General features: G+C 39.0%; 1 protein-coding gene across 4 annotated transcripts in view; it reads left to right on the forward strand.

Annotated features, from left to right (window-relative positions):
• LOC127424442 (semaphorin-6B-like) overlaps positions 1-27,464 on the forward strand; it is a 166,200-nt gene that overhangs the window by 88,307 nt on the left and 50,429 nt on the right. For all 4 annotated transcript variants that reach the window (XM_051669671.1, XM_051669674.1, XM_051669673.1 and 1 more), the window contains exons 6-10: positions 12,251-12,349; positions 18,959-19,049; positions 19,937-20,056; positions 23,463-23,551; positions 24,810-25,027. In XM_051669671.1, the coding sequence (XP_051525631.1) occupies positions 12,251-12,349; positions 18,959-19,049; positions 19,937-20,056; positions 23,463-23,551; positions 24,810-25,027 (617 nt within the window). The remainder of the gene's footprint in view (positions 1-12,250; positions 12,350-18,958; positions 19,050-19,936; positions 20,057-23,462; positions 23,552-24,809; positions 25,028-27,464) is intronic.

Raw genomic sequence — 27,464 nt, forward strand, 5'->3', positions numbered from 1 at the left:
GTTGGTCGCTCTTTGCTCTAATTCACGTAGCGGACACTTTCCAATACAAGGTATCATCCCTATGCCCTTCTCACTAGGAAAGACAGAGCTCATGATGTGGGCACTCCGAGGGAGCATGGCATCACTGTTTAATATAGTCTTCACCAAAGTCTTGTGAAAGGGTCCTTAGTGAAATAATTAACTTATCTTGTTCGGTTCAACATTTCGAGCGGTGTTCTCTACCCGAGCGCCTTCAAGGACACATTTATGCCTCTTCGAAATATGAAGTGTTTCCTTACTCTATACATACTTCCACGTTTTCATTGGAAGCACCACTGTTGCGGCGCGCCTCTGACACCTAGCGGTAGGCCCCGCAATGCATTCTCTTATTCGTCATATAATTTCATTACCAGCGCAATGCATATCGCTCATATGATCAGCTCATACGGGGGTAATTCCTTTTTCACGGCATATTTGTTTTATTACTCATTCAGGCATTATTAAGTGTAGTAATTTGTATCGTATGTCTTCATAAATAATTCACTTTCATCTTCGGTCGGACCATGTTTCAATCTATGGTGATCTTCGAGCATTGGGGCTTCATCAATGTTCAAAATTTCAAAGCTCACGAGTTTAACAGTCAAGTCAGTTTAACTACACACTTTAAGTATCAACGCATTTCAGTATGATGCTGTTCACTTTTAATGCATGTGGTCGGGGACGTTACATTTAGTAGCAAGTAGATTTTGCAATCATTGGATAAAACCTGCGCCGAATCAAGCTCACTAATTTAATCTTGCTACTGTTAATTTCTGTTCCTGCTGGTAAGTCATAGCTCCCTCCAAATGCTTTTGTTATTTCTTCAACTATGTTGCCAAATGCCTTATTGATTTTAAAGTTATCAATGATTTCGTTTTGCTCCACTCAATGTACGTATGCGTGTTTATATGTATGTGTATCAGGGCAGCTCTCATCAGCACCAGACAGTAGGATTCATTCCTCTGGACATCACAGTGCCGGATACGTGTTCTCGCAGCAGATACCGAAATTCAGTCCACTGGAGCTACATGTCATGAACCATGCATGGTCTGCCAGTTTCAAGGGCAAAAAATATATATAAATAATAATAATAAAATTTAAAAAAAAAAAAAGGCAGATATCAAAGATGCTTTCAAATCATGCCCATTCACCCTGCCGACTGGCCCCTCTAAATTTCCATGGCAGTCAAAATTTTACTTTGCTGTCCAACTCTCTTTCGGGTGCAGAAGTAGCCCTCACATGGTAATTCTCTATCGAAAGGCCTATACTGGATCCTTCTCAATCACATTAAGCTCCCCTTCATATTACACCTGCTCGATGATGTCCTGCTCGTCGATCAACCCATTGCCCTACCCCTTTTTTGGACGTTCTATTGAGCTTTTTCACAAGTCGGGTGTTACCTTCTGAAGTGGAGAAAAAAAAAAAAAAACAGGCCCTGCCATGTCTCTCGAATTTCTCGGCATCACGCTCGATTCTTTAAACATGCAAGCTTCCCTGCCTAAAGATAAACTCGACGGGATCAGGTCTATTTGCACGTCGTCCTCCGGTCAGTTTGCGTGTCATCACGCAATCTCCCGTCCCTATTAGGCTACCTCAGTTTTGCCATGCGCATCATTCTTCAAGGCTGCTCCTTAGTTTCCCGCCTCCTCACACTAGCCCATTCCTAGACAACCTCTCCTACATCATATCAATCGATGACGGCTGCCGCTCGGACCTTCTCTTCTGGTCACAGCTATTAAATCACTGGAATGGCATTTCCTTTTCACACACACACACACAAAAAAAAAATCTCCGGATGACATGTCCCTTTTCATGGACGTGGCTCCCTCCGTAGGATTCGTGGGATATCTTCTAGGATCATGGTTCACAGGGAAATGGCCAGATGAATTTTTCAATATCTTCCTACTCTCCCTCTTCCACTCTCTCTGAAATGTATCCCATCATCATGGGCAGCGTTATATGGGGTTCCCTTTGGACATGCAAACGCGTCGTAGTTTTGCAACAATTCCGCAGTCATCACTATAATCAATTAAGGCCGGTCCTCCTCTAGCCTCATCTCCCTTATGAGGCATCTGACATGGCAGAGCATTTCCTGCCTTCCCATCTCAGACCTCCTGCTGGATTAAGCCCCTCCTTACTACCCCATTTAAATTCCGCTCCAAATCTCATGCAGAAAGCACTTTCCCCGTTCCACACTCACTTCCTACAACTCCGCCTGGGCTCACTATTCCTCCTTCTGCCATTCACACAGTACTCCTATTTTCCATTCTGATCTCCCAGTGTGCGTGTTCATTTCCTTTTTCTTTCACACTAGACATCTCAAATTTCCTCCCCTATTCAACACTCCATCCCTAACCCCCATGTCGCACTACTGGTTCAGAAACCACCTCGCCGCTACCCTAAAATGTTGTGGTCTCTCCCCTCATGTCTTCTCGGTGCACACTTTTCGCATCCGAGCAGCTACTACTGCCGCTCGTCAAGGTATACCGGAGTCCAATGTCAAGATGCTCGGCCGCTGGTCTTCCTCACCCTCCCTGAAATATAGTCGACCTAACCCAAATCATCAAACAAGCTCAACTCTCCATCAGCCATAAGTTTTCATATCTATCTAGTGGTGGTTGGTGGCTCTCTCTCATCACATCTTTCCTTACACAATGATTAAATTAAAGCATGTCCATCATTTCACAAGGATAATAATGCCTAACTTCCTTGCCAGGTCTTCCATAATCTCAAGCATGGTTTCCTTTGCATAGGTATTGCACAAGCCAGCTCGCCCTCGCCGGAAAGCTCACACTATCATGGGATATCTTTCAGCAGGGTATTGCATGACAACATCGCCATTATCGTATGGCTTTATTTATGCTGTTAACCTTGGCAAAGATAACCATTAAACAACGGCCGCCCTCGTTGGAGGGCTAGAGCCTCATGGGATATCTTTCAATGAAAGGTATTGCACACAATGTCACCATTATCGTATGGCTTTACACTATGTTGTTCACCTTTCGGCAAAGATAACCACCAAACAGTGTCTGCCCTCGCCAGAGGGTTCATAATCAAATGTTGTTTTCTTTCAACGAAGGGATTGCACGCTAGTCGCCATTATCGTATGGCTTTACGCTACGTCAGGGGTGTCAAACTTGGTTCCTGGAGGGCCCCAGTCCAGCAGAGTTTAGCTCCAACCCTAATTAAACACACCCGAAGCAGCTAATCAAGGTCTTCAGGAGTGCTTGAAGATTACAAGGAGGCATTTTGGAGCAGGGCTGGAACTAAACTGAGTTTGACACCCCTGCGCTACGTTGTTCACCTTTCGGCAAAGATATCCTAACAACTCTTCCCTCGTCTGAGGGTTTTCATAATCAAATGTTGTTTATCTTTCAACAAAGCTACTGCACAACAACGCTGGCCTAACGTAGGGCCTCATACCACACTGTTCGTCTTTGGCAAAGATTCTGCACAACCAGGGGCTCCTCGACGGAGAGCCCAAAATCGCACTCAAGGACAAGGATAAAATTAAACAAAAACAAAATAACCCACACAGGACAAGGACAAAATCAAGGAGGAAGGAGAAAAAAAAAAAGAAAAGAAAAAACACATGGCTTTTCCTATTGCAAAGGTATTGCACAACCATGCCAGAGATATCACGCACCATGTCAAATCTAGGTGTTCACATCTCTCTCTTTTTTTCCCCTCCAGAATGAACGCTAACACAAGACCTGGTTGTACCTGACTGGATCTTCTCTTTGGGGGGTAGTAGTCTACTTTCTCTCTCTTTTGGGGTAGGCTCCTCGCCCCTGCCTCCTATCTCCGGCAGGATATGATGGTTCCGAGTACAACTTCTTCAGACCGCCAGACAGGGCTTACGCCAAAGAGAGACATTACATTTTCTGTTTTATATTCATCAAATAAATGTCATCTTGAATTTCACTCAAGCCTGCAAGTCTTCCTGATAGAAATGTAAGCGCAGCGTAGTTCTAGCGGGAAGACTAGCAGCTGTACATCATCGCACTATTAGCAAGGTAACTCCTAGCCAATCACATGTAAGCCATTGCTTTATAAGTCTGCTCACATTATCACATTGCTGTTTCAGTTGTGCTAACACGGCAACCTCCACCACCCCACCATCACTAGTCGAGTCCCATCCTGCACATGGGTAGGCTCCTCGCCCCTGCCTCCTATCTCCGGCAGGATATGACAGTTCCGAGTACAACTTCTTCGGACCGCCAGACAGGGCTTACGCCAAAGAGAGACATTACGTTTTCTTTTTTATATTCATCAAATAAATGTCATCTTGAATTTCACTCAAGTCTGCAAGTCTTCCTGATAGAACTATTCTGAAACTTAATTCTGAATCTGAATGAACTATTTTGAATCTACTGCAATTTCTAAACCTAAAAAGTACTCTGAATCTGAATTTGAGGGTTTAATCGATTAAAACGAACTCTGGTACAATTGCTCTGTTAGTGCGGTTCATTTGAACAAGTGTGAATGCTGCCATCCGAACCTTGGTGCGCACCAAACAAGCGGACCGAGACTGAATAGTGGGTCTCGGTCTGCTTCCAGAAACCCTAAAAGAATTATTCCGAATCTGAATTCCGAATCCTGAATCTAGATTAACTATTGTGAGTCTTATTTCTGAATCTAAAATCACAGCACACTTTGTTTAGGTTTAAGCAAATATGCTTCCTCATGTGTTTGGTTTTGTTAATTTAGGTTTGTTGTCTGAGAGATCCATTTAAGGTGGTGCAGGTCTAACACACTTTTTTTTAGCACTCATTTCATTCCCTAGTCCTCATTACAGTACATCCTGTCTCTCAGTCACATTTCTGCATCCTTAAGCACCATGATTGCTTTAGTTAGTCCCCAGCCTGCACTCAATGTTGATGGTAGCCCATAGTGTGTTCACCAGCCATCAGTGTCAAAGTGTGTCAGTGAGAGTCAGAGGAGCTCAGGATGCGGCGTGGATTAGCCCTAGAGAATGCCTAAACCACAAACTAAAAAGAGCTAAAACACAAACACACAATCTCTCTCTCTCTATCCCATGCACAAAACCCTAATAATTTTCTCCTCTCTTTTATGTCTCTCTTTCTCCATGTATCCATTGGCTTGCTAATACACACACCCTAAACAACCACAAAAACACACAAAACCACACTCACTTGAGTGTTTTCTGGCAGATTCTTGCTAATTTTGCCTTTGCTGTTAATGTTGTCCCTGTCTGACAGAGGCTGCTGTCAGGACAATTACAAAAAAATAAATCTATTGATGACAATATTGCCACAGGAGAAAGAGAGAGAGTAAAAGGGAGTGCTCTGATAACTTTCACTCTTTCTCCCGCTCCTTGAAATCAAGGCAAAGCTCAGCTGCATTGTCTCCTCTCATGGTTTGAGAAACAAACTCAGTTGAGCATGTAATGGACTTTTAAGAGTTATTGTAAACATGACCCTTTGATCATGGAGAACAGAGTGTGTGAAGTGGTTAAGAGGACAGCAGTGGGACGAGATTACCCTCTGCTCCTCTTACAGGTGAACTGAGCAGTATAATGTACAGCAGGGATGGACTGGGACTAAAGAACAGCCAACCTATATGAACCCATCACAACAGATTATCACGGAGGATAAGCCCAAGCTATAATATAACACACATATTATGCAAAGTATTGCCTGCTACACATAGTATAATATGTTTATTTTCACTGTATTTTGATGTCATGTAATTCAGTATGTGTGTCATACTGCAGATTTATTTATACAACTTTAAGTTCACATTAGAAGTTATGTTAAATTACAAATAATATATCAAAATATATAAAAAAAAAAAGTTTAACACATAAATATAAAATAGGCCTGTATATACATATGTGACTACTTATAAACAATAGAATTATATATATATATATATACATATATATATATATATATATATATATATATATATATATATATATATATATATATATATATATATATATATATATACTACCTGTCAAAAGTTTTGAAACACTTGACTGAAATGTTTCTCATGATCTTAAAAATCTTTTGATCTGAAGGTGTATGCTTAAATGTTTGAAATTAGTTTTGTAGACAAAAATATATTTGTGCCACCATTTTAATTTATTTCATTATAAAACTAAAATTTAATTAAAAAAAAAAACAGTTTTTGAAATTGATGACTTAAGATTGATGATAAGTGCCCAACATAGATGGGAACTCCTTCAATACTGTTTAAAAAGCATCCCAGGGTGATACCTCAAGAAGTTGGTTGAGAAAATGTCAAGAGTACATGTCTGCAAATTCTAGGCAAAGGGTGAGTACTTTGAAGATGCTAAAATATAACACAGTTTTTATTTATTTTGGATTTTGTTTAGTCACAACATAATTTCCATAGTTCCATTTATGTTATTCCATAGTTTTGATGACTTTACTATTATTCTAAATGTGAAAAAAAACAAACAATTATAATAAAGAATGAGTAAGTGTTTCAAAACTTTTGACCGGTAGTGTATATCAGCTGCGGGCCATGTATTTTAAGTCTAGGCCTTCAGTACGATTCATGCCATTAAGAAAACACAGTTTCACAATGAATAAGACGTCGTATGCCTATCATACATTACGTGGCAGTCAACTAATATTACCAACTGACATTTTAAAAACACGTCCACGCACGAAAGCCAAAACTTGAAGAAACACTTAATGCTCAAGCAAGTCTAATTTTACCTGCAGCATGACTGTTTTGTGAAAGGAACATCAGAAATCATAATTTTTCATATGATTCTAACAAGGAGGTCTATAATACCTGGAAAAATCTATCTAATAATATTTGCAATTTAAATGTTGCTTACAATAAATTTCGTTTTGTCAGGGTACACGGTTATGCTGCGTTCCATTCAAGTTGGATGAGGGATATTCCTACTTGATATCTCCAACTATAAATGCATTCCATTCCCCGATATTCTGAACTGCAACGCTCCCGTTAGCTTAGCAGGGGTTTGATTCTCATTAGAGATGTCTCCTAGCAACCCAACTGATAAACAATGCTGCAGCGCTAGCATTTATGCTTCAGGTTTACGATTATCAAGAGATTATAATGTTTTATTCACCTGTTTCTGCAGGCATTTGTTAAACAATCTTTAATATCATGTAATGTGGAAACAAACTCATTTATCGATATTACTCAATAAAGTGAATGTTTATCACTTTGTATATCTCCCTGAGTGTGGACATGTTTGTGTGACATCATGCCCCTGCATCTCGGCGAAATCGGAGTTGAGAATTTCTGCACGAGCCTACAAGTTGTAATTCTGACTTCAAGATGCATTCCATTGCACTTTTCCTAGTAGGAAGTTGTAAAATCCGACTTTCCGAGTTGAATGGAACGCAGCACTACTTTTCAAAACTTGCTCTGACACTGAATGCTCAAGCAGCCTAATTTACACTTAGAAAACTCCTGATGTTGCTATAACAATGCAAAAAGCACTAACCAATTTATTTGAAGTGAAAATCATTTTTTTATTATTTTTTTTTTATTTGGAATGACCAATTCCCAATGTGCTTTTAAGTCCTTGTGGTCGCGTAGTGATTTGCCTCAGTCCGGGTGGCGGAGGATGAATCCCAGTTGCCTCTGCGTCTGAGACTGTCAACCTGTGCATCTTATCACGTGGCTTGTTGAGCGTGTTGCCATGGAGACATAGCGCGTGTGGAGGCTTCACGCCATCCACCGCGGCAACCATGGTCAACTCACCACATGCACCACCGAGAACAAACCACATTATAGCGACCATGAGGAGGTTACCCCATGTGACTGTACCCTCCCTAGCAACCGGGCCAATTTGGTTGCTTAGACCTGGCTGGAGTCACTCAGCATGCCCTGGGATTCGAGCTAGCGAACTCCATTTTAAATCCATAAGGATCTCTTTCTCAATGGTGATAGCGGCAGTAATGACAGCCGACTCGTCAGCAAGATCTCGCGCTCACTTTCAAATTACGTCACTTAAAGCGTGATTGTGTCACTCAAGGCCAGCTAGAAGGCCTCGACCAGGACATATCCTAAATATCACACCCACCAAGAACAAAGAAATCAATCTGATTGGCTGATGAATCTGACAATCTGACTTTAGTTGCTCATTCATTTGCACTGTTGAGAGATTCTGTGGAAATTCTGAAGGCCTAACGGGGTGGAGCTCAGACTCATGCGCTGCTTTGGGTGTGTGAATTGGGCAGCAACAGTTGTCACGCTTCGCTTGTAAGCATCAAGGAATAAATTCTGACTGGATAAACTTTCCGTTTTTCTTTATTTGTTTGTAGATTAATTAAGAGTGGAAAGCGATTAAAAATATATAGGCAAAAAGGTGATTGAGAATGAAAGGATGAACAATATTTATTTATTTGGCATGTTAGGCCAGCAGAGAAGGCTGGCCCTGAGAATTCGCCACTGATATATATATGTATATATATATATATATATATATATATATATAATTACACTCTTACGAGTCTTAGACAATTCAAACCAGTTTTTCTCTATAAGCAATAGTCCTAGAATGGAGAATAGTCCTAGACTTCATTGATAAAATCAAGTCTATTTCCTCCAAAGAATTTGGCTGATGTAGTGTAGTTTATGTAGCAGAGATCACTTGAAATATCAAACTTTCCTCTCAGTTGTCCAATTGGCTTGCCTGACAATATCTGAACTTTTTCTCCCTTGAAATCCATAGTTTATAAATTTGGTTTCGACAGCTTCACTGACCCATCATGAAAAGTCCCTGTGTTCCCAAAGGCCAGTCCAACCCTTATGTGTATTATAAGTCAGTTGATAGGGCTGTGTAAGGCACCGTTGTCTGACTGAAGTGGATGGTTTATGGTGTAATCGTGAGACTATAAAAGAATGTGTTTCGATATAAAGATACCTGTGATAATGGGATGTAGGGAGTATTATCAACAGATGTGCGGTGGCGTTACCAACGTCATGTCTAGAGGCTCAGCAGAGCGAGAGAGAGTGAGAAAGAGAGAGACAGAGAGAGAGGAGGAATGCACTTGTTCAGGTCAGCATCTGTTCGAGAAAAACATCTGTTATGGAGACAGCGCCCATTTAGAGAGTCTCACACACACAGACGCACACACAAACACACAAGCAAAGGCAGTAACTTATCTGGGCCCTCGGCATAAATACTTTAGTACTTTGTCACTAAAAGTGAGAATTTGCAGTCATAGTCAGGGCTGTGTAATCTGAATAAACACAGCATACATATACAGAAAGAAAGACAAGGAGATGAGAGGAGAGGAGAGGGTTTTATTTAGGGAGTGTTATCCTTGCCCAAGTTGCCTTTGGCTTGCTCACTGGGGGTTCCAGAGACATTATAAGGAGGAGAAGACAGGCCATTTGCAGAAAACTTCATAGGAGAGATTGTAATTCTCAAAATGGCAGCTGTAGGACTGGAAAATCTGGTCTTTTAGTTAAACAATCTAATCCCACTTGTTTGTTTATTTTAAAAACTGCATGCACATTGGACCAGCCTGAAAAATAAAAATGTTATAGCTTTATTTGAGATGAAAAAAGACATTTCTAAAGAAAAGTATGATACCATTGTTATGAAATTTTAATTCTGATTTGAAATATGTTACTGAAATGCAGTATTGACAAACAGTTTTGGAGGTTTCAGTTTCTCTCCCCAATCAAATAGATTGGAGCTGTACTTGTATGCCAATTGCCTGCATAGAAAATGTCCAAGATGGGCGCTGAGTAACTGACTTGCCTTAAAGGAATATTCAGGGTTTAATAAAAATTGAGATCAATCGACAGCAATTGTGGAATGATGTGGATTACCACAAAAAAATTATTTTGACTTGTGCCTCCTTTTCTTAAAAAAAAAGTAAGAAAATAGAAGCAAAAATCAAGGTTACAGTGAGGCACTTAAAATGGAAATCGATCTGGCCAATTTTTGTAGGGTTTAAAGGAAGTCATTTTTAATCTTATAATTTTATAATTATAATTATAATAAATATAATATATAAATCTTACATTAATTCTTCTGTTAAAACTAATATATGAGCTGTAAAGTTGTCTGAATCATTGTTTTCACAGTTGTTTTAGGATTTAGGGTGTTATGTCGTCATGGTAACAAAGTTGTAAAATTGTCCATAACTTTACACAGAAAAGGTTAGTAGTTGATTTCATCACACTAAAATGATTTAACAATCAGATGGTTTACGTCTTGTGGCTATACTTTTGTATTTTAATGTTTACGGATTGGCCCCTCATTTACTTGCATTGTAAGTGACTCACTTTAACTTACATTTCTTTTTTTAAAGAAAAGGAGGGACAAGTTGAAATTAATTTTTGTGGTAATCAACATTATGCTACAAATGCTGCCAATTGAATTTAACTTGTATTGAACCCACAATATTTCCTTAAAGGGACTTTGGAGGTTTGTGAGGCGCTAAGCTGCTGAAACAATATATATTGTGAAAAGCACTGTACAAATAAATTCTGACTTGACTTGAAATATAGAGAGAGGACAGGGTCCAATGCAGAGACCAGTACAGAGGTACTGTATAGAGGAGAAATGCTAAGAGAGAACAGTAAATTATAAGAATAAAACAGAGAGAATGGATAAAGGGATAATTGGACTGGTAGTGGGAGGGGAAAAGGCATGAGGAAAGAAGGCCATAGTAAAGAGCAGATCAGAAGAGGACAGTTGATGGTGAGGAGAGAGAGAACCCTTTATGGACTAATGAATAGTGTGTAAATTAATCATGCCTCTTTCAAAATATAAAATGAGGGGATGAAAATGGAAAGAGCAGGTGATGGTGATTGAAGGGTAGGAGGAGGATGAGAGGGCCATTGTTTATCTGAGAGATGTGCTTTACCGCTTAGCAGGCCAGGAGCCTTGCCAAGAACTCACATATGTGTGGTGTTTGGATTCTTAGAGGAATTTACAGACCAGAGAGATGCTTTAGTCGGATCGGTTTTATGAGTAGAATTGTAGGACCTATGTGAACAGGACTCCTACATAGACGAAAACACACAAATACCGCTGACGCAAACAGGATACATCTGCATCGCAACCCTTCTACCACCTACACATTATGCCATTATGATAAGAAATGCTTCTGTCTTACAGAGACACTCATAAATGTGCCAGTAAGCATACAGAAGTGCATTGTGTGCTGACGTTTAAATTATTTAATGTGTCATTATCAGTTGTTATGCAGTTAGTTTATGATCTGTCGTCAGTCACCATGTTTGGAGTTCTTGATTCTTTACACCTCCCCCTATCCACCTCGATCATTTTACCACTTTCACTCTTTTTATCCCTCAATCTCTCTTTCCCTATGTGGCTTCCTCTCGCCTTCTCACTATCTTGTTCAATTTTAAATTAAGTGTGCTTTATTGGCAAGGCACAAATAGTTCATTTGTATTGTCATAGCATTGTATTGCGAAAATAAGTTAAATAAAGTTAAATAACAAGAGCAATGTGCAAATGGAGTGCACAAGTAATAGAACATAATAAAAATAATAATAATGAAAATTATACATCCATAAAATAAAAAAGATTATTTGCAACCCAATAGTCTGGTGGAGCCAGAGAAGACTACAACAAAATGTAAATTTGATGTCAAAAACTTGGCCTTGATGGAGTGATTTGACGTTTTGCGTGGTGGTGCTTAGGTGTGGGCGATCCAAGTTCAAATCTGGCTTTGTGACATTATTTTGACCGTGACATATTTCGATCCCACTCTTCTCCCGTTTCCTGTTTCCTGTCTCCACTCTCAATGTCTCAATTAATGAAAAGGGAAAAGGTCCAAAATAAAGGGGCAAACATTGTATGTTACTATTAAATATATCTCTTATCTGCCTAAAATAAAATAACAGTGCAGAGTAAAATTAGAAATGAACAATCAGCACTTTTAACAAAAATGTATAAATTACCAAGGTAACACTGAGGGGTGTAGCATACAGGAGGCCTAACATAAAGCGTCTCTCTTTCACGTCTCAAAGCCAGTCACAGGTGCAGTGCTCAAACATGTGCATTCAATTGAAGCGCGGTTTAGCTGAATGACTCACTCTGGCGTGCCACTGGTTTGCCAAGTGAATTGTTTGTACAGATGCAAACAATCCTTGGAATAAAACTGAAAAGTGCTGGAAATCGTGATGTCATTCTGAGAGTAAATTATTATTGGGAATTTGATTTAGGTGACAAATTGCACACTTTCTGTTTCTTTGTGTTGTTTTTTAGGATGAGTGCCGTAACTACATGAAGGTTCTGCTCAGCCGGCAGGGAGGATTGTTTATCTGCGGGACCAACGCCTTCAATCCATTGTGTGCCAATTATACAGTGAGTACTGCAAGCATGAAACAAACTTGCGTATATTACAGACACAAACATATATTCTGTTGGATAATCACCATCTCTCTGGCCTGTTATTGCCACAATACCTTGGTGACCTTCTTGGGATCTATAAATTTAGTGGTACTTGCTAAGACAACTCACATTTGTTCTTAATTTGTTCTTGACAACTAATCAGTAATCTCAATAATGGCCCTTACAGTTTTAAACATTGCTTGCTAAACTTTTTTTTCCACTTAATCTATTCAATTAATATATGATATGTATTACACATACTATATAGCTAACAAATATGGGCAAATTAAAATGGCATATGTTTGTGCTGTAAAGCCAAAGGAGGATGGACTCCCCCAACAAAACACAGTAGTCTGATTGACTGGTTCTTCTCAATAATTTTTTCTTTCCACTAACTAAACATCTTATGCATTTTTTTCCTTGCCACAGTCACCTTTGGCTTGCTCAATGGGGGCTTAAAGACATTAAGGCATGATTTTGTATTAAACTGTTCACTGGGGGCTTTTAAACATTTAAAAGTAAAGATTTTCAGTAAAGCTGCTTTTAAACGATGCATATTGTGAAAGCACTGTACAAACAAAAATTATTTGACTTGACTTAAATCCCTGACGCTAGCTCATCCTCCCCTGTTTGTGCTACTGACATGAATGATGCAGTACTTTAAATTGTAAGTGGGACCCAAGTCATACAGTGTCTAGTGAAACCAAAATATCACAGAAACTTAGTGGAAGGCTCTTTTGATGTAACCCAGTAAGCAACCACCTAGCAACCACCAGTGTTGGGAGGGTTACTTTTGAAATGTATTCCACTACAGATTACAGAATAAATGCTGTAAAATGTCATTTGTAACGTATTCCGTTAGATTACTCAAAGTCAGTAACATATTCTAAATACTTTGGATTACTTCTTCAGCACTGGTAGATTTTTTCACTTGTTTTCACTATAAAAACTCTGTCAGTACAGTAAGACAAAATACACGTTAAAAATACATTCTCTGAAAAACTTAAATATCTTATGCAGTGTTCTTTCTAAATCAAGATAAATCAAACTGACCTTGTTTTAAGGATTTTTAGATATTTTTACAGGAAAACAATACAAAAATTGTTATCAAGAATAAAATTTTTGCCCTAATATCAAAGGTCTTACTAGAAAAAAAGAAATTATGATCTAACTTGAATTTTCTTGATAAAACAAATATGATCGTGCCTGGTAACATGTACATGTAAAATGGCTAGAAATAGCATTTTAGCTTAGTGTAAATCTGACAGTTTACACAAGGTTTATTTCTATTTCTTCTGCTCCAAACTTACTTCAAACTTACTTCTCTGTCTGCTCATATGAATGTAACACATCATAAGAAAGTGTTTCACCGCTGTTCAAATGCACTTTGGATTGCATCATTTATATGTATAAATTTTTCCATTCTGAAAGGACTAAATATTAAATGAAACAAATGACAATAAAATGCAAAGTAATCTCTTCAGTAATCAAATTACTTTTTGAATGTAACTGTATTCTAATTACCAATGATTTAAATTGTAACTGTAGTGGAATACAGTTACTTATATTTTGTATTTTAAATACGTATTCCCGTTACATGTATTCTGTGACTCACCAACTCTGGCACCCACCCAGAACCAACTAGCAAATCCCTAGCAACTGCATAGCACAACCTAGTGTACGTTTACACGACAACAATGTACTACAAACTGAAAAGTTTTTCTTTTGCGTTTTTGAAAAGTTTTGCGTACAGACGACAACGTTGTCAAAACGATCCGCGAAAATGACTAAATATGCTGTATTATGCATGCCAGGCCAGTAGTTGGCGAAGTCACTTTGTAAAGAAACATTACACGCCTGCGCACATAAGCATTCTTCCACAGAGCGGTGAATACAAATAATAAAGATGGCGATCGCTGGTCATAGTAGTGATGTAGTAAATCTACACGTGCTGGAGAAGCATCAATAAACTTAATCTTGAGCAGCACATACACAGTCCTGTAGTCCGCCATTGTAGTTTTGAATGTCTCGCGCGTTGTTTTGAAGTACTCGCGCACATGCCTATAGACTGAACACGTAATACGCGTGCACATGACGTCATCATTTTCACAAATTCACGTTTTTGTATGTTTACACGGAGACGATAACGCCATAGTTTTCAAAAACTTGCACTTTGAAACCCATTTTCAAAAGTTTGCATTTTCAGGCCCAAAAACGCCGTTGTCATGTAAACGAACAGCCAAAATGCATAAAAAGTTTTCCATTTTTAGTTGAAAACGTTGTTGTGTAAACGGCCCCTTAGTCTCATAGAATGATCGTTAAAATAAATAAATGTTTGCATACTGACTTATATGTGCCTTGTCCATGTTTGTCCGCAGTTTCCTTGTGAAATTAACCCTAGAGGCACTACAACAATTGTGTGTTTTGTTCACTTTCACACAAATGATTATGATTATGACTTTATAAACACTTCTTTTTTGCACACTGCTATGTTATCGAAACAATTTTACTATAATGCATCATTCGAAAAAAGCATTTTAATGCTTGTATTAAAGACTTTTGAACATTTAAACACTTATTCCAATGTGATTAGCTTCCACGTTAGCTCACCTGATAGAGTGTTGGACTTCAAACTCAGCAGACCACGGTTTGAGCCCAGCCAAACACGTGTAACCAGTCCTGCACGATACGCTACTGGCGGGATTCGAATTGGTGTCAGCTAGAATGGGAGGCGGGTGTGCTAACGAGGAGGCTAAAGGCTATAGCCTCTAGCATCAGTCGCTAGTGTGCCTCTTGAGGCTAGGGAAGTGAGGTTTACACATACCACACAGCTATCACGGACCAGTTGGCTCCCATTTCACAAGCAAGCTGAGACAAAAGTGTCATAGAAATGACACAAAATGACGTGAATGCTTCAGCAAATGTGCTTTTCCTCTCACATTTACTTTTTCCACACAATCGTTTAGGTTTAGGTGTTGGTTTAGGCTAAGGATGTTTGTTTTGTCTACCTCTCATTTGCTTTTAGAACACTACTGGTTAGGTTTAGGTTAAAGTTTTAGTTTAGGGAGTTACGTTTTGCTCATTAAAACCTTCATCTACTATTCACCTTAAAAACCTTGACTGATTACGATACCATTTCACTTGCTTTTGGCGCCCCCCACTGGACATTTCACTAGGAAACTACAGCGAAACGTGTAATGAACCACGTAATTTTGCTTTGCAAAAATGTTGCCACAGTCACATAATGTTCATGAGATTAGGCTGGCATTAGGCTGACATAGCAACATGCTAAAATGACTAAGAACACCTTTACAAATGCATAGCAACGCCCTTGCCCACAGTGCCTACAATGGGCAATCACAACTCACATTTTCTTTCGAAATTGTAAAAATCTAGTTTCTTGTTACATTTTTCCCACACCCAATTTATTTTATGCAGTCCATTACATTTCTCGTTAACACCTTACAATAAGGTTGCAGTAGTTAAATTAATTTAATGTAAAAGTTAACATGAACTGACAATGAATAATACTTTTACTTAATCTTGGTTAATGTTATTTATACATAAAGTAGATTTAGTTTATTAAAAGTTACATTAAAATTTTACAACAATAGGTAGTGTATCATAAACATAAACAAATAATGAATAATAGTGTATTCTGATAAATTAACATTAACCAAGATTAATAAATTCTGTAAAATATTATTATTCATTGTTAGATCATGATACCAAAAGCACTAACTAATGTTACCGAATAAGTCAAGTCAAATTTATTTGTAGAGCGCTGTTTCAAAGCAGCTGTACATGAAATTATGCTATAACATAATTGAAAATGAATGAATATAATGCCAGTATTAGTTATTTATGTTTAGAACTATTAGTGGTTCAAATTAGTAAACTAAATAAGTGTTGTGGGTCAATGATTAAACAAAATATTTTTGTATGAACTATAACTAACTAACACTAAGTTTTAGTGTTAAAGTCCTTGAAGTCATCCCGAATTAACTGAGGAAATACACATAGATGCATTGTCCTTTGATTTTGGCCGATGAAGGCTTTTGTTAATGGTTAATTCATTTTCTATGTAGTTTAAGAGAGTGTTTTCCCTCCTTTGACCAAGTTGATATAGGTATCATTCAGTGAGGAGCATCACAGTCCGGCTGGAACTTTATGGCATGTAATTTTGGTGAACTCCATCCCATGCTTCAGACAGTGTCTTATGAAGAATCCCATGTCTTTGAGTTTGCATCAATTCATCCTCTTTGAAGTCCATCTTAGTAGACTGAAGTGAAGTCTGGCTGGCACATGCTGCAGTTTGTCATCAACACTCAGCGACACAGTGGGAATCGGACATCAGGCTGGACTGGAGATGGATCTGGCAGGCTCTGGTATCCCCTCCAGAGGTTTAGACAGGGAAAGAAATATAATAAAATTAGCACAGATGCCATTCACTTTAAAGCAGGGTTAAAGAATAAGAGAAGTTTTCGGTTCCAGCAGACCTAACTAAAGCAGCATAACTATGAACTGAGGGATAATTTAGGTGTATGCCTGGCTGAATAGATAAGTCTTTAGTCTAGACTTAAACTGAGAGAGTGTGTCTGAGTTCCGAATACTGCTAGGAAGGCTTTTCCAAAGTTTAGGAGCCAAATATGAAAATGACCTTCCTCCTTTTGTGGATTTTGATATTCTCTGTATTGTTAACAGGACTGACTTTTGCGTTCGTAGTGAGCGCGATGGATAATAGCGTGATAGAAGGTCACTTAAGTACTTTGGAGCTAGACCATTCAAAGCTTTGTAAGTAATTAACAGAATTTTAAAATTAATACGAATCTTAACAGGTAGCTAATGTAACGCCGACAAAATGGGGCTGATATGATCATATTTCTAGATTCTAGTTAGCACTCTCGCTGCTGCATTTTGAACTAACTGAAGTTAATTTATTAAACCTGCAGGACATCCACCTAGTAATGCATTACAATAATCTAGTCTTGAGGTCATGTATGCATGAATTAGTTTTTTGGCATCAGAAACAGATAGCATGTGTCGCAACATTGCAATATTCTGAGGTGGAAGAATGCAGTTCTACAAATATTGGAAATTAGTTTTTCAAAGGTTAGATTGCTGTCAAATATAACACCTACATTTTTTGATGTAGAAGCTGACATTATAGTACATCCATCAAGAGTCAGACTATATTTTAGCTACAGAATAGAAAATTTTTGTAAAGTGTTACTCATTTCTCACAGAGATTTCATTCATTTCATCTTTTTTGTTGTTTTTTGCTCAAATACTTTGACAATGAATCATACCTTTTGTGCTCTACTTCACATTAACGTCATGCAACGTCACATGAAAGGACCACTTTACAGGTCACAAAACATATATGACCTCGATGGTAATCTCTCCAAAAACCTGAGGCAGAAAAAAATTACCCTGCTGTTTGTTTTTACTATATTTCTCCACCTGCCTGCCTGTCAATACCCCTAAAAGTATCAAGCTGTTTGGCCCCAAGAGCAGAGAGCTGTCATTAATCAGACTCTGATGTGGTTTTCTGTATGTTTTATTCTAAGAGAATGGTAATGCCACTCAACGGGCATGCTGTTTGAATCCAAGACTCTGAGTGTATGTATGTTTGTGTGTGTGTGTGTGTTGCCTTCCATCAATCTGGCCAGTGACTCTATCGCCCCGAGCGTATGTGAGTCACATTAATGGAGGGTCTTAGCCACTACAGTTCCATCTGTAGCATCAACTTCAATACCCCATCCATAAACATTGCGCCTGAGCACCGCTGCGTATGCATCGCATATCAGAGACGCCCCTTCTAAACCAATCACACTAATGATACGCAACCCGCTGGATAAAAGAGAAAAACATGTAATTACTAATCATTCACTCTGCTGGATTCACAGTGTTCCATAGCTTGACTCTTTCAGGGCAAAACACACACACACACAAACACACACACAAACAGACAGATATCCACATGCATCAAGAAACTATCAAGGGAATTAAACAGATAAAAGTTTGTGTAAGCAAAACTCTGCAGGATTCAGTCTGTCGGGTTTTAAACACACTGTTGCATATCCGAGTAATGAAAAGAATTATTGCATACCTGTAATGCAACATTACACCTGTCAAGAGTTTGAGAGGCTCTCTAGAGACATAAGAGGATGGAGAGAGACAGAGAGAGAGCGCGCACAGGTTTATTTATAGTTAGTTTTAATGGTCTGAGAGTAATTCATTATTTCTTTCAGCTTGAACTGTAATTGTACTATAAACCGCCTGTGGATGTTTTTTTAATTATATTTCTTGCATATGTTATTTTAGCTCTGCTTTTGTTAGTTTTACTCTACACCCTCTCTCTCTCTCTCTCTCTCCTCTCTCTCTCTCTCTCTCTCTCTCTCTTTCTCTTGTTTTGTATTCACGTCTGGAATAGCAAACTGTATATTTGAAAAGATTACACTTATTTCACAGGTGTCAGTTGTCCACCTACTTTCTGTACGTTGGGCCTTGCAAGGTTAACTTTTGCCTCTAAATAATTAATGTATTTTCTCTTTCTCTCTGTTTGTGTGTATGCTGTAGGGAGACACTCTTGAGATGGTTGGTGAAACGGTCAGTGGGATGGCTAGATGCCCTTATGACCCTAAACATGCCAATGTGGCCCTGTTTGCAGGTGAGACTGCCACCTGCCATCTCTCTTCCTGTCTTTCTCTTACTGCTGAGAAAAATAAAAAAAAACATCTTAAACCAGCCTAAGATGGTTTACTGTTCTTAACTTTTTTAAACTTGTCTAGTTGATCTTCCAGCCTGGTTAGCTGACAAACGGCCAAAACCTCTCTAAAACCAGCAAACCAGACCAGACCAAGCTGGTATAAGCTGGGGTTTTCTTTTTAATGCCTTTAGCATTAACACAATGTACATGACTGCAAACCATCCCTGCATATTACAGGAATATATATAGACATGTTTGTCAAAGCAGTGTGGTGTTATTCTTTAACTTAATTACATGCCGGTCCATGAGCAATATTTATGTGTGCCTCTCACTTTAATCACACACATACTGCACATTCTCTGCACAGCAATATGGCTTTACTGCTTCCTGCCTGGACAAACCTAAAGGAAAATTAAATCATTTTCAATATATGAAAATGCATTACACTGACGAAAGTATATTGAGACCATATTTTTGGTCTATAAGTGAGAAAGTGGGACAGACACACCAAAACCTGCCTACTGAGGCAGTGTTTTAAGGCACCAACAGATAGACCAGCACTAAGAGTATAAACCAGAATAGTCATGCTGTTCTATGCTGTTTTTGCAGCAGGGTTTAGTTTTATTAGAGTATCGGGTTGCTAGCTTAGCAACATGCTAATGCTAAATTCTACTGAAATCTCTCATGCGGAGCGCTATTTGTGTTGGGCTCAGTGTTTTCAAACTTCAACAGATTAATGTGGAAGTGGCTTGAGGATGCTGCCTTGAAAGACAGCTGCCTATGTAGGCAGTAGACTGTGAGGTAGCTCACTAGGTTTTAAAGAGTTTATTTGTGTGTTGTTTCTACAGAAGGCAATCTCTACACTGCAACAGTGACTGATTTCCTGGCCATCGATGCCGTGATCTACAGGAGTCTGGGGGACAATCCTGCTCTGCGAACAGTGAAACACGACTCCAAATGGTTTAGAGGTACTAAAGACGTCAAACATTAGTTGACAGGAAGAGGTAGCTGTGCAGAGTCAACACATGGATGTAATATTAATGCTGTTTGTGTGTGTATTATGCGTGAGAGAGAGTTAAGTAGTGTTTGTGTGCATTAATGTATGTGTTATAACAGTTGTTAGAAAGCTCTTGTTTACCCTCATGTCAGTTAATGTCAGGGTCGATAGACGTGTAAGGATCCACATCTTAGTAAGCAGACAACCTGATGTCAGCCCCCCTCTCTTCCCATCTTCCTTTGCGCCAATGCTCTGTATACTGATGCGTTCTCTTGCTGATGCAGCAGTGTAATGAAAGCACATCTGTGTTCTGATTCTAAGTCATCCACTCTCTCTCTCTCTCTCTCTCTCTCTCTCTCTCTCTCTCTCTCTGTCTCTCTCTCAAATTCAGTTTAATTCAAAGTGCTTTACTGTGTGACTATACAGAAAATAAAGTGATTTCTGGATTACTATTACATCAGATTTTTCCTGGGATGATGGATACAAATAATCAGTTGTTTATCGTGAGAGTGGGTAATTGAACTTTATACACTAAACCGTCATTAAATCTAGTTTACATGAGGGAAGTATTACGTGCCTGTTACTGCGTGGTTAACTTGCATAAAGACATCTTTTTTAAGTCAATGAAAGAGTATTTCAGTACAGCAATTTATGTTGAGTCATAAAAGCCTCTATCGTAAAAGATTGTGTTGATAAATAGGTTTATAGTGCATATTCAACATATTGTCTGCTGAGTTCAGCGTGTGCTGTGTGGTTAAAGAATGCTTTCGCCGCCTCGTCTCATCTCTCACTCCGGCTACAACACCGCACACGCGGCTCACGTGCCCAGTTTAATCTGTAACCTGAAAACAAAAGCTGCATCTGAAAACTGGAAAATGCTGCCTTCAGAGGCTGTATAAGGATGGATGAAGGTAGGATGAAATAAGGTGCTTTTTAAACTGTTCGGAGAGTTCCATTCATCAAAACCCGATGTTGTTTAAACCATTAACTTTTAAACCATATGTTGTTTAAACCTATGTTTTGCAGCCAAAGTTCATATAAAACAGCCTAAACAAAAGTGTAGCTCTGATCCTGGCGTCTTCCATCGGTGTTGTTGATTTTGTTGTTGTTGCTGTTGCTGCTATTGAATCGCACATGCAAATAACTTCACAAGAAAAATGGTTGATACTACATGACGTTACTACAGGGTTTACTTTTGTGAGTGGGAATGCAAGAGGGGAAAAGTCTCTTGTGTGTGCCATTTCTCTTAAGAGTTCTCATCTAGAAAGTTACAAAGGGAAAAGTACCAGGACTGTAGGTGGGAAAGGGCCTAAAGTTAGATTACACAGCTCTCTACCATCATGGTAGATTTTTTGGGTTTTCAGAGCTGATTTAATTTGTTTCTTTTTTCATCAAAAAACACTTCATAAGAGCAGACTCCAAACAACTCGATTTTGTCCGAGGGTGTCACACATACAGACTGTTTTGCTGAGATCTCGCTCTCTTCAGTCGGAGGTTTGACACACTTGACGATAAAAAATGGTAGAGGGGTGACAAACATACCAACTCACCGCAACTCTCTCTCTCTCTGATTCCCTATCACGTGGAGCTCACCAAAATAACAACAGGAGTACCGCGTGAGCATAAACAATCGTTAAAGAGTGATTTAGGGCATTTTCAGAACTGTAGCTTGCTGTATTTGTTCAGAAACAGGGACTAAATTAGGTACAATTTTGCATTTTCTTCTTGGTTCTGGATCGCTTTCAAAAGGTTATATTTTAAAACGGACCAAAACTGTAAAAATCTGTTCTCACGGTCACAGAGCTCTCTCTCTTTCCCTCTCGTACCCGCACACAAACACACACACTTGCACACACACACATAAACAGAAAGAGTGAAGCCTAGTTTTTATCTGTCAAAACGTTGCTGACTCCGTCCTACCTGTGTCTGTTCTGCCCTTATCCAAAAGAGAGAAGCAATCGTGAAGAACAGCCTACATCTAATATCGCCGCTAAAAGGCTATACCCAGGTTTTGATGATGAATTACAATGACAAGCTGACCTACAGATTTCTTTTTCATCCAGATTTGTTTTGGTGTGGATCCAAGTGCAATTGCTGTTTTATACAGTATATGCCTAAACAAAGCAATCCAAGGGAGAAATCGCACCAGGTTCTGAAACAAGTGCTCCAAACATGCCAGGTGCAATTCATGGAGTAACTTTTCCTTGTGAAAGTGAAAGATTGTGTATTTATGCCCTTGAGGCTTGCTGTAGAACGCATATGTCCATATGCAGTTTTCAGTGAGTAAAGAAGTTCAATAAAAACACTGTTGTGTCTCCGCTTTCTGATGTCATTTTAGTGTAAAAACCACTTGGTGACAGAATCACTATGGATTACAATCAGCGTTTGTGATGATATGCTGCTGAGTGTGATGAGTGTGATGAAAACATTCAGATCAGCTTGATGTCTTGTCAGTTCTTCAGTAAATAAAGAAGCTCATTGGTCACTTGACCAGTACACAAGACCCTGGCCTCAGTGTCAGGACAATTTTATGTGCTTTTCCATTGCTGGAGCCATTAAATCAGCACAGAGTCCCGATAGTCAAGTGATTAACGTCCTCCAGCTGATAGATGGTGTGGCGCGCTTCTTCTCCCTCTGCTTGGCCGGCGATAATGTTAATGAAGCTCACATCTGAAGATCACTGGAAAAATCAGGTAGTGTAGAGGCTAAACCCATACTAAATCCATAATAGTTGAAGAATATGATACGGAAAATGTAAAATGTTGGTGTAACAGCTCACAAACAGAAAGGAAGGAGAACACAGGGAAGCAGGTTTTTCCAGGCTCAGGTAGGACTTTTAATCGGCCACTTCAATGCTTTACAACTTCACAAACTCATCAGCTTCACAGGCATGTAGACTTAAACTCATTAGCTTCACAGGCACTAGTAACTTAAACACATCAGCTTCACAAACATAACAGATTAAACGTAGCAGCTTCAGGAGCACCGTGGCCTTCCTTGTGCCAGACTCTCTCACTCTCTGCTGGTGGTGTGGCTGCTTATATGCCACTCTCCCCATGCTCACTGGAATTAGGGATAGGTGTTTCACATAATCTAGCTCAGGTGCAAGCGCCCTTACCGCTTTCTCTCTCTCCGGACGGACGCTCGACCACGCCCCCGCTGCCACAGTTGGATAAAATTTTTTGCTTGCACATTTTAAATATTTTTGTGTTTACTGATTAGAGAATGGCCATATTGATAGTTCAACACTGGCATCATATTTTAACACTGTAGTTCATTCAGATCTGCACTTATGAAAGCATATGACCTGAGAGAGCAGTAATATTGTATCCTAAACAGAAAGTTGTAATGGTTTGGTCCTGCTTGTTCTGTTTCAGAGCCATACTTTGTGAGTGCTGTGGAATGGGGGCCACATGTCTACTTCTTTTTCCGAGAGATGGCCATGGAGTTCAACTACCTGGAGAAGGTAAGAGGCAAAGGATGACAGAGGATGGGCAGTTGTCAAAGAAAAATCACAAATACCACTGCCTCACAGTCTGTGTTCCAGTTCACCCCCAAAGCTGTTCAAAGGGGTTTGGGTCTGAGCTTTTTGCAGACAAGTCAAGTTTTCAACACCAGACTCGGTTTTCAACCATTTCTTTATGGACCTCACTTTATGCACAGGGGCATTGTCATGCTGGAACAGACAAAGGGCATTCACCAAAATGTTGCCACAAAGTTGGAAGCACACAATATTGACACTCAAAGGTCAATATAAACTCGAACATTTCTCATGAAATTTCTCCAAGACCAAATAATCTGGGCTATGATATTCACATTAAGTTTAGCACTATACTCTTATTGTATGTCAACATTTATCTCATTTGGGTCAATTTACAGTATATTTCTCCTAAGGAATTTTAGGAGAATTGTCTGAGACATTTAAAACACATGAGCAATAAAATGTTTCATCCGGAATGGGAAAGGAGTTAATAGGAGTAAATATGGAGTTAGAAAGAGATCAGTAGAGTGAGGGAGGGTGAGGGAGGGAGCAAGGGGTGAAAGTAATTGTGTTACTGTATGTCCTGTCTGGAAATATTATTCAAATGTCAATACTAACCACTGTATTTCCAGTCAGACAATGGCGTGGCCTTTTCCTTGTGTATTTGTGCTAAATATTTTATTTAATAATCATGCCCTACAAAACTGTTTTGAGTCTAATTTAGGCTTTCTGAAGTTTTTTTCTGCTGATGTTATTTTTCACAACAACAAAAATACCATCTGTAATATAATTTACTGAAAACTGAGAAAAACATATTTACCGAATAACAAGGCTTCCTTTTACTCAAAAATTAGCAATGCAGAACTTCTGCAAGAACAGAAGTTTGCTTGCACAAGCATTTTTTTTTTTTGGTGCTGGACCTCAAAGAACAAAAACCCACTGTGCTTTGGATTCTGCTTTTTTGAAATGGCTCGGAGAACCCATTTTAGAGAATGCTGACATTTTCATGAATGAATTGTATTCGTCATATTAAACAAACCAGCTACGTGTTTCCAAGATCTGCTTGAAATCCACAAGGATTAAGAGATTTGCAAGGTTACGGAAAGGACACATCACTGTTTGTAATGTGTACATTAGAAATTCATAATTAATATCTCAGATATAACAACATTCCAGATCTATTTTAACATTATAAATGCCTTTATATGTGTTTTTGCTGCGTGTCTGTGTTTGTACACCTTAGGTGGTTGTGTCTCGTGTTGCGCGTGTTTGCAAAGATGATCAGGGCGGTTCACAGCGTGTGCTGGAAAAGCAGTGGACGTCGTTTCTGAAGGCACGGCTGAACTGCTCTATCCCGGGAGACTCCCACTTCTACTTCAACCTCCTGCATTCCACCAGTCCCATCATCCGCATGCATGGCAGAGACATCATCCTTGCTGTCTTCTCCACGCCGTCCAACAGGTAGGTCGCAGCCTTTACAAAACATTACAATTAAGCACTTAAGAAACCAGCTCTCCACAGAAGTCAAGAAACTAGAAAAGGACCGCCTAGTACAAGTGTAAATGCTACTTAAACTGTTACTCACCGTGCTCAGAACAGGTTGACCTGATGGAGGAAATGCCATGCACCAAATGTTACATGCAATTTTAGATTAACCTGCCCCTAAACCTCATGCAAAACCCAACTGTAGATTGTCTTTTCCCATCTAAGCAGGTGGTTCTTGACCAGAATAAGCTGCAATGTGGACTAGACTTTAAAAAGATTAAAAAGTTTGGCTGTGTGACAAAAAGAACCACCCAATTCAAACCAGACTCCAGATCTCTAGAGAAGAACTCCCAAATATAGCGTATTAGCAGCCTCATTGATAGACAGTTGAGCTGGAAATATCACAGGCTGATGGCAACGGCAGAGCACTGGGAAATGGGTACATTCGCTCTGGGTGTAGATTGTCCTACGGGAATGTGGGTGAACAACCTCTGAATATAGAACAGTGGTGCAACACTTTTGGGAATATTATTGCAGATTTTAATGGCATGAAAAGAGAGTACAAGAGACGAGGAGTTAAAAAGACAGAAATGGATGGATGAATGAGGAATTGAATTGATGTGGATAGACATACACATGCTGACAGCCTGTCACCAGGATGTCACACTTTGAGGGGGAAGCAACAAGGAAACATATTTTTGGGATCAGGGTGCAAGTGCATGTTTTGACAGAGTTTGCTGGAAATAATAATGTGAGAACAAAAAAAGAGGGAGGACTGTCAAGAGGATAGGAGTGAAGATGATGCTGAAAGAGTTGAGAGAGAGAGTGAGAGAGAATGACTATTACAGTAAATGAGAGAAGAGAAAATGGTTACTGAATGCACACTTTTAGAGTCTGTGAGCGTTTGCTTAAAGCGATAGTTCACCCAAAAATAAAATTCCAATATCATTTACTTATCCTCATGTTGTTCCAAACCTGTATTACTTTCTTTCTTTTGAGGAACACGAAAGGAGATATTTGGCAGAATGTTAGCTTCAGTCACCATATGCTTTCATTGTGTGGAAAAAAGATGCAAAAAAAGGTAATGGAGGCTGAGGCTAACATTGTGCCTAGGATCTCCTTTTCTGTTCCATGGAAGAAAGAAAGTCATACTGGTTTGGAATAACATGAAGGTAAGTGTAAATTATATGAATTTTAATTTTTGAGTGAACTATTCCCTTAGGAAGTGCATTAGTGTGCATGGTGGGTAACATTTATGTGATACTTATGTGTATGTATGACAAATGAAGAATAATAGAAGACCCTCTGATGATGGAGGAAGAGCAGGACTCCCAGTATGTAAATGTATATGTGAATGTTTGCGTATGAGTGTGTGCCAATGCGGGGGCCAGACCTCAACAAATGCCAACTCTAATAACAACTCAGTCTGCTAATGGTCCTCTGAGGGGGGTTCTGGGGAGGGTACAAAGAAATGAGAGATGAGTATGTGTGTGGGGGGAGACACTCACTCAAGGACAAATGAATAAAGGTGTCATTAATAGCCCACATCTTTTCCTTCAGAAGTTTAAAGATTGTTTCATCAACTGGCTCTCATGCTGCCTTTAAGTCATCCTGGGATGTTTCTACTTGTGAGCTGGAGAGACATGTAATTACAGTACCACATGATGGGCATTTAAAACTGGGATGGGCTATTATGCTCGGTTAATTGTTCAACAACTGAGGTTGACAAGTTTTCAATTTTATTCTTTATTTTTAGTTGTGTATTTTACTTGTTTTAGTGAATTTTTTAGTGGTGGTGCTTTAATTTGCGTGCAAACATGTTACTGTGTTTTAGCTGTTGGAGAGTTAGTATGGTAAAACCCTCTGGGGAACTTGCATCTTTAAATGTATCCCCTTTAAAGCACTGGCACTATAGCCAAACACATGCAGACAGACATTTTTGGCTGTTGCATCGAGACTCGTGCTGTTTTTTTGAGTGTCTTGAGCATTTTTAAGATGGTGTGTGAAGTCTTGAGACCTCTGTGATCTGTTCCATTCTGTTGTGCTTCGTCAAAGTCCTTTTAACTTCTTGAGATCTGAGCGTGACTGCTTTGTGCATTTTCCATTTCCCTTTTGTCCATTTTCCACTAGTAGCCCCTAATAAACATGCAAAAATAAATAAATAAATTTTTTTTTTGTTTTTTTTTGGAAGAGCAAATAGTTTTCCTAAAAATGTATGTTTGCCTATGGGGACAGCGGGACTAAATTTGAAATAATTCCAAGCTATAGAAACTCAGGTTTTTTTTAACCAAATTGTTTATTATGTTTCCAGGAGTGTTGGTTATTCATTTTATTGAGACATTACAGCTGATTTTCTGTAAAGCTGTAATGTGTTCTGGGAAAAGCACAAACAAAAAATTATACTGATAAAAGA

This window comes from Myxocyprinus asiaticus, chromosome 33, assembly GCF_019703515.2.
Source record: "Myxocyprinus asiaticus isolate MX2 ecotype Aquarium Trade chromosome 33, UBuf_Myxa_2, whole genome shotgun sequence".
Taxonomy (NCBI): domain Eukaryota; kingdom Metazoa; phylum Chordata; class Actinopteri; order Cypriniformes; family Catostomidae; genus Myxocyprinus; species Myxocyprinus asiaticus.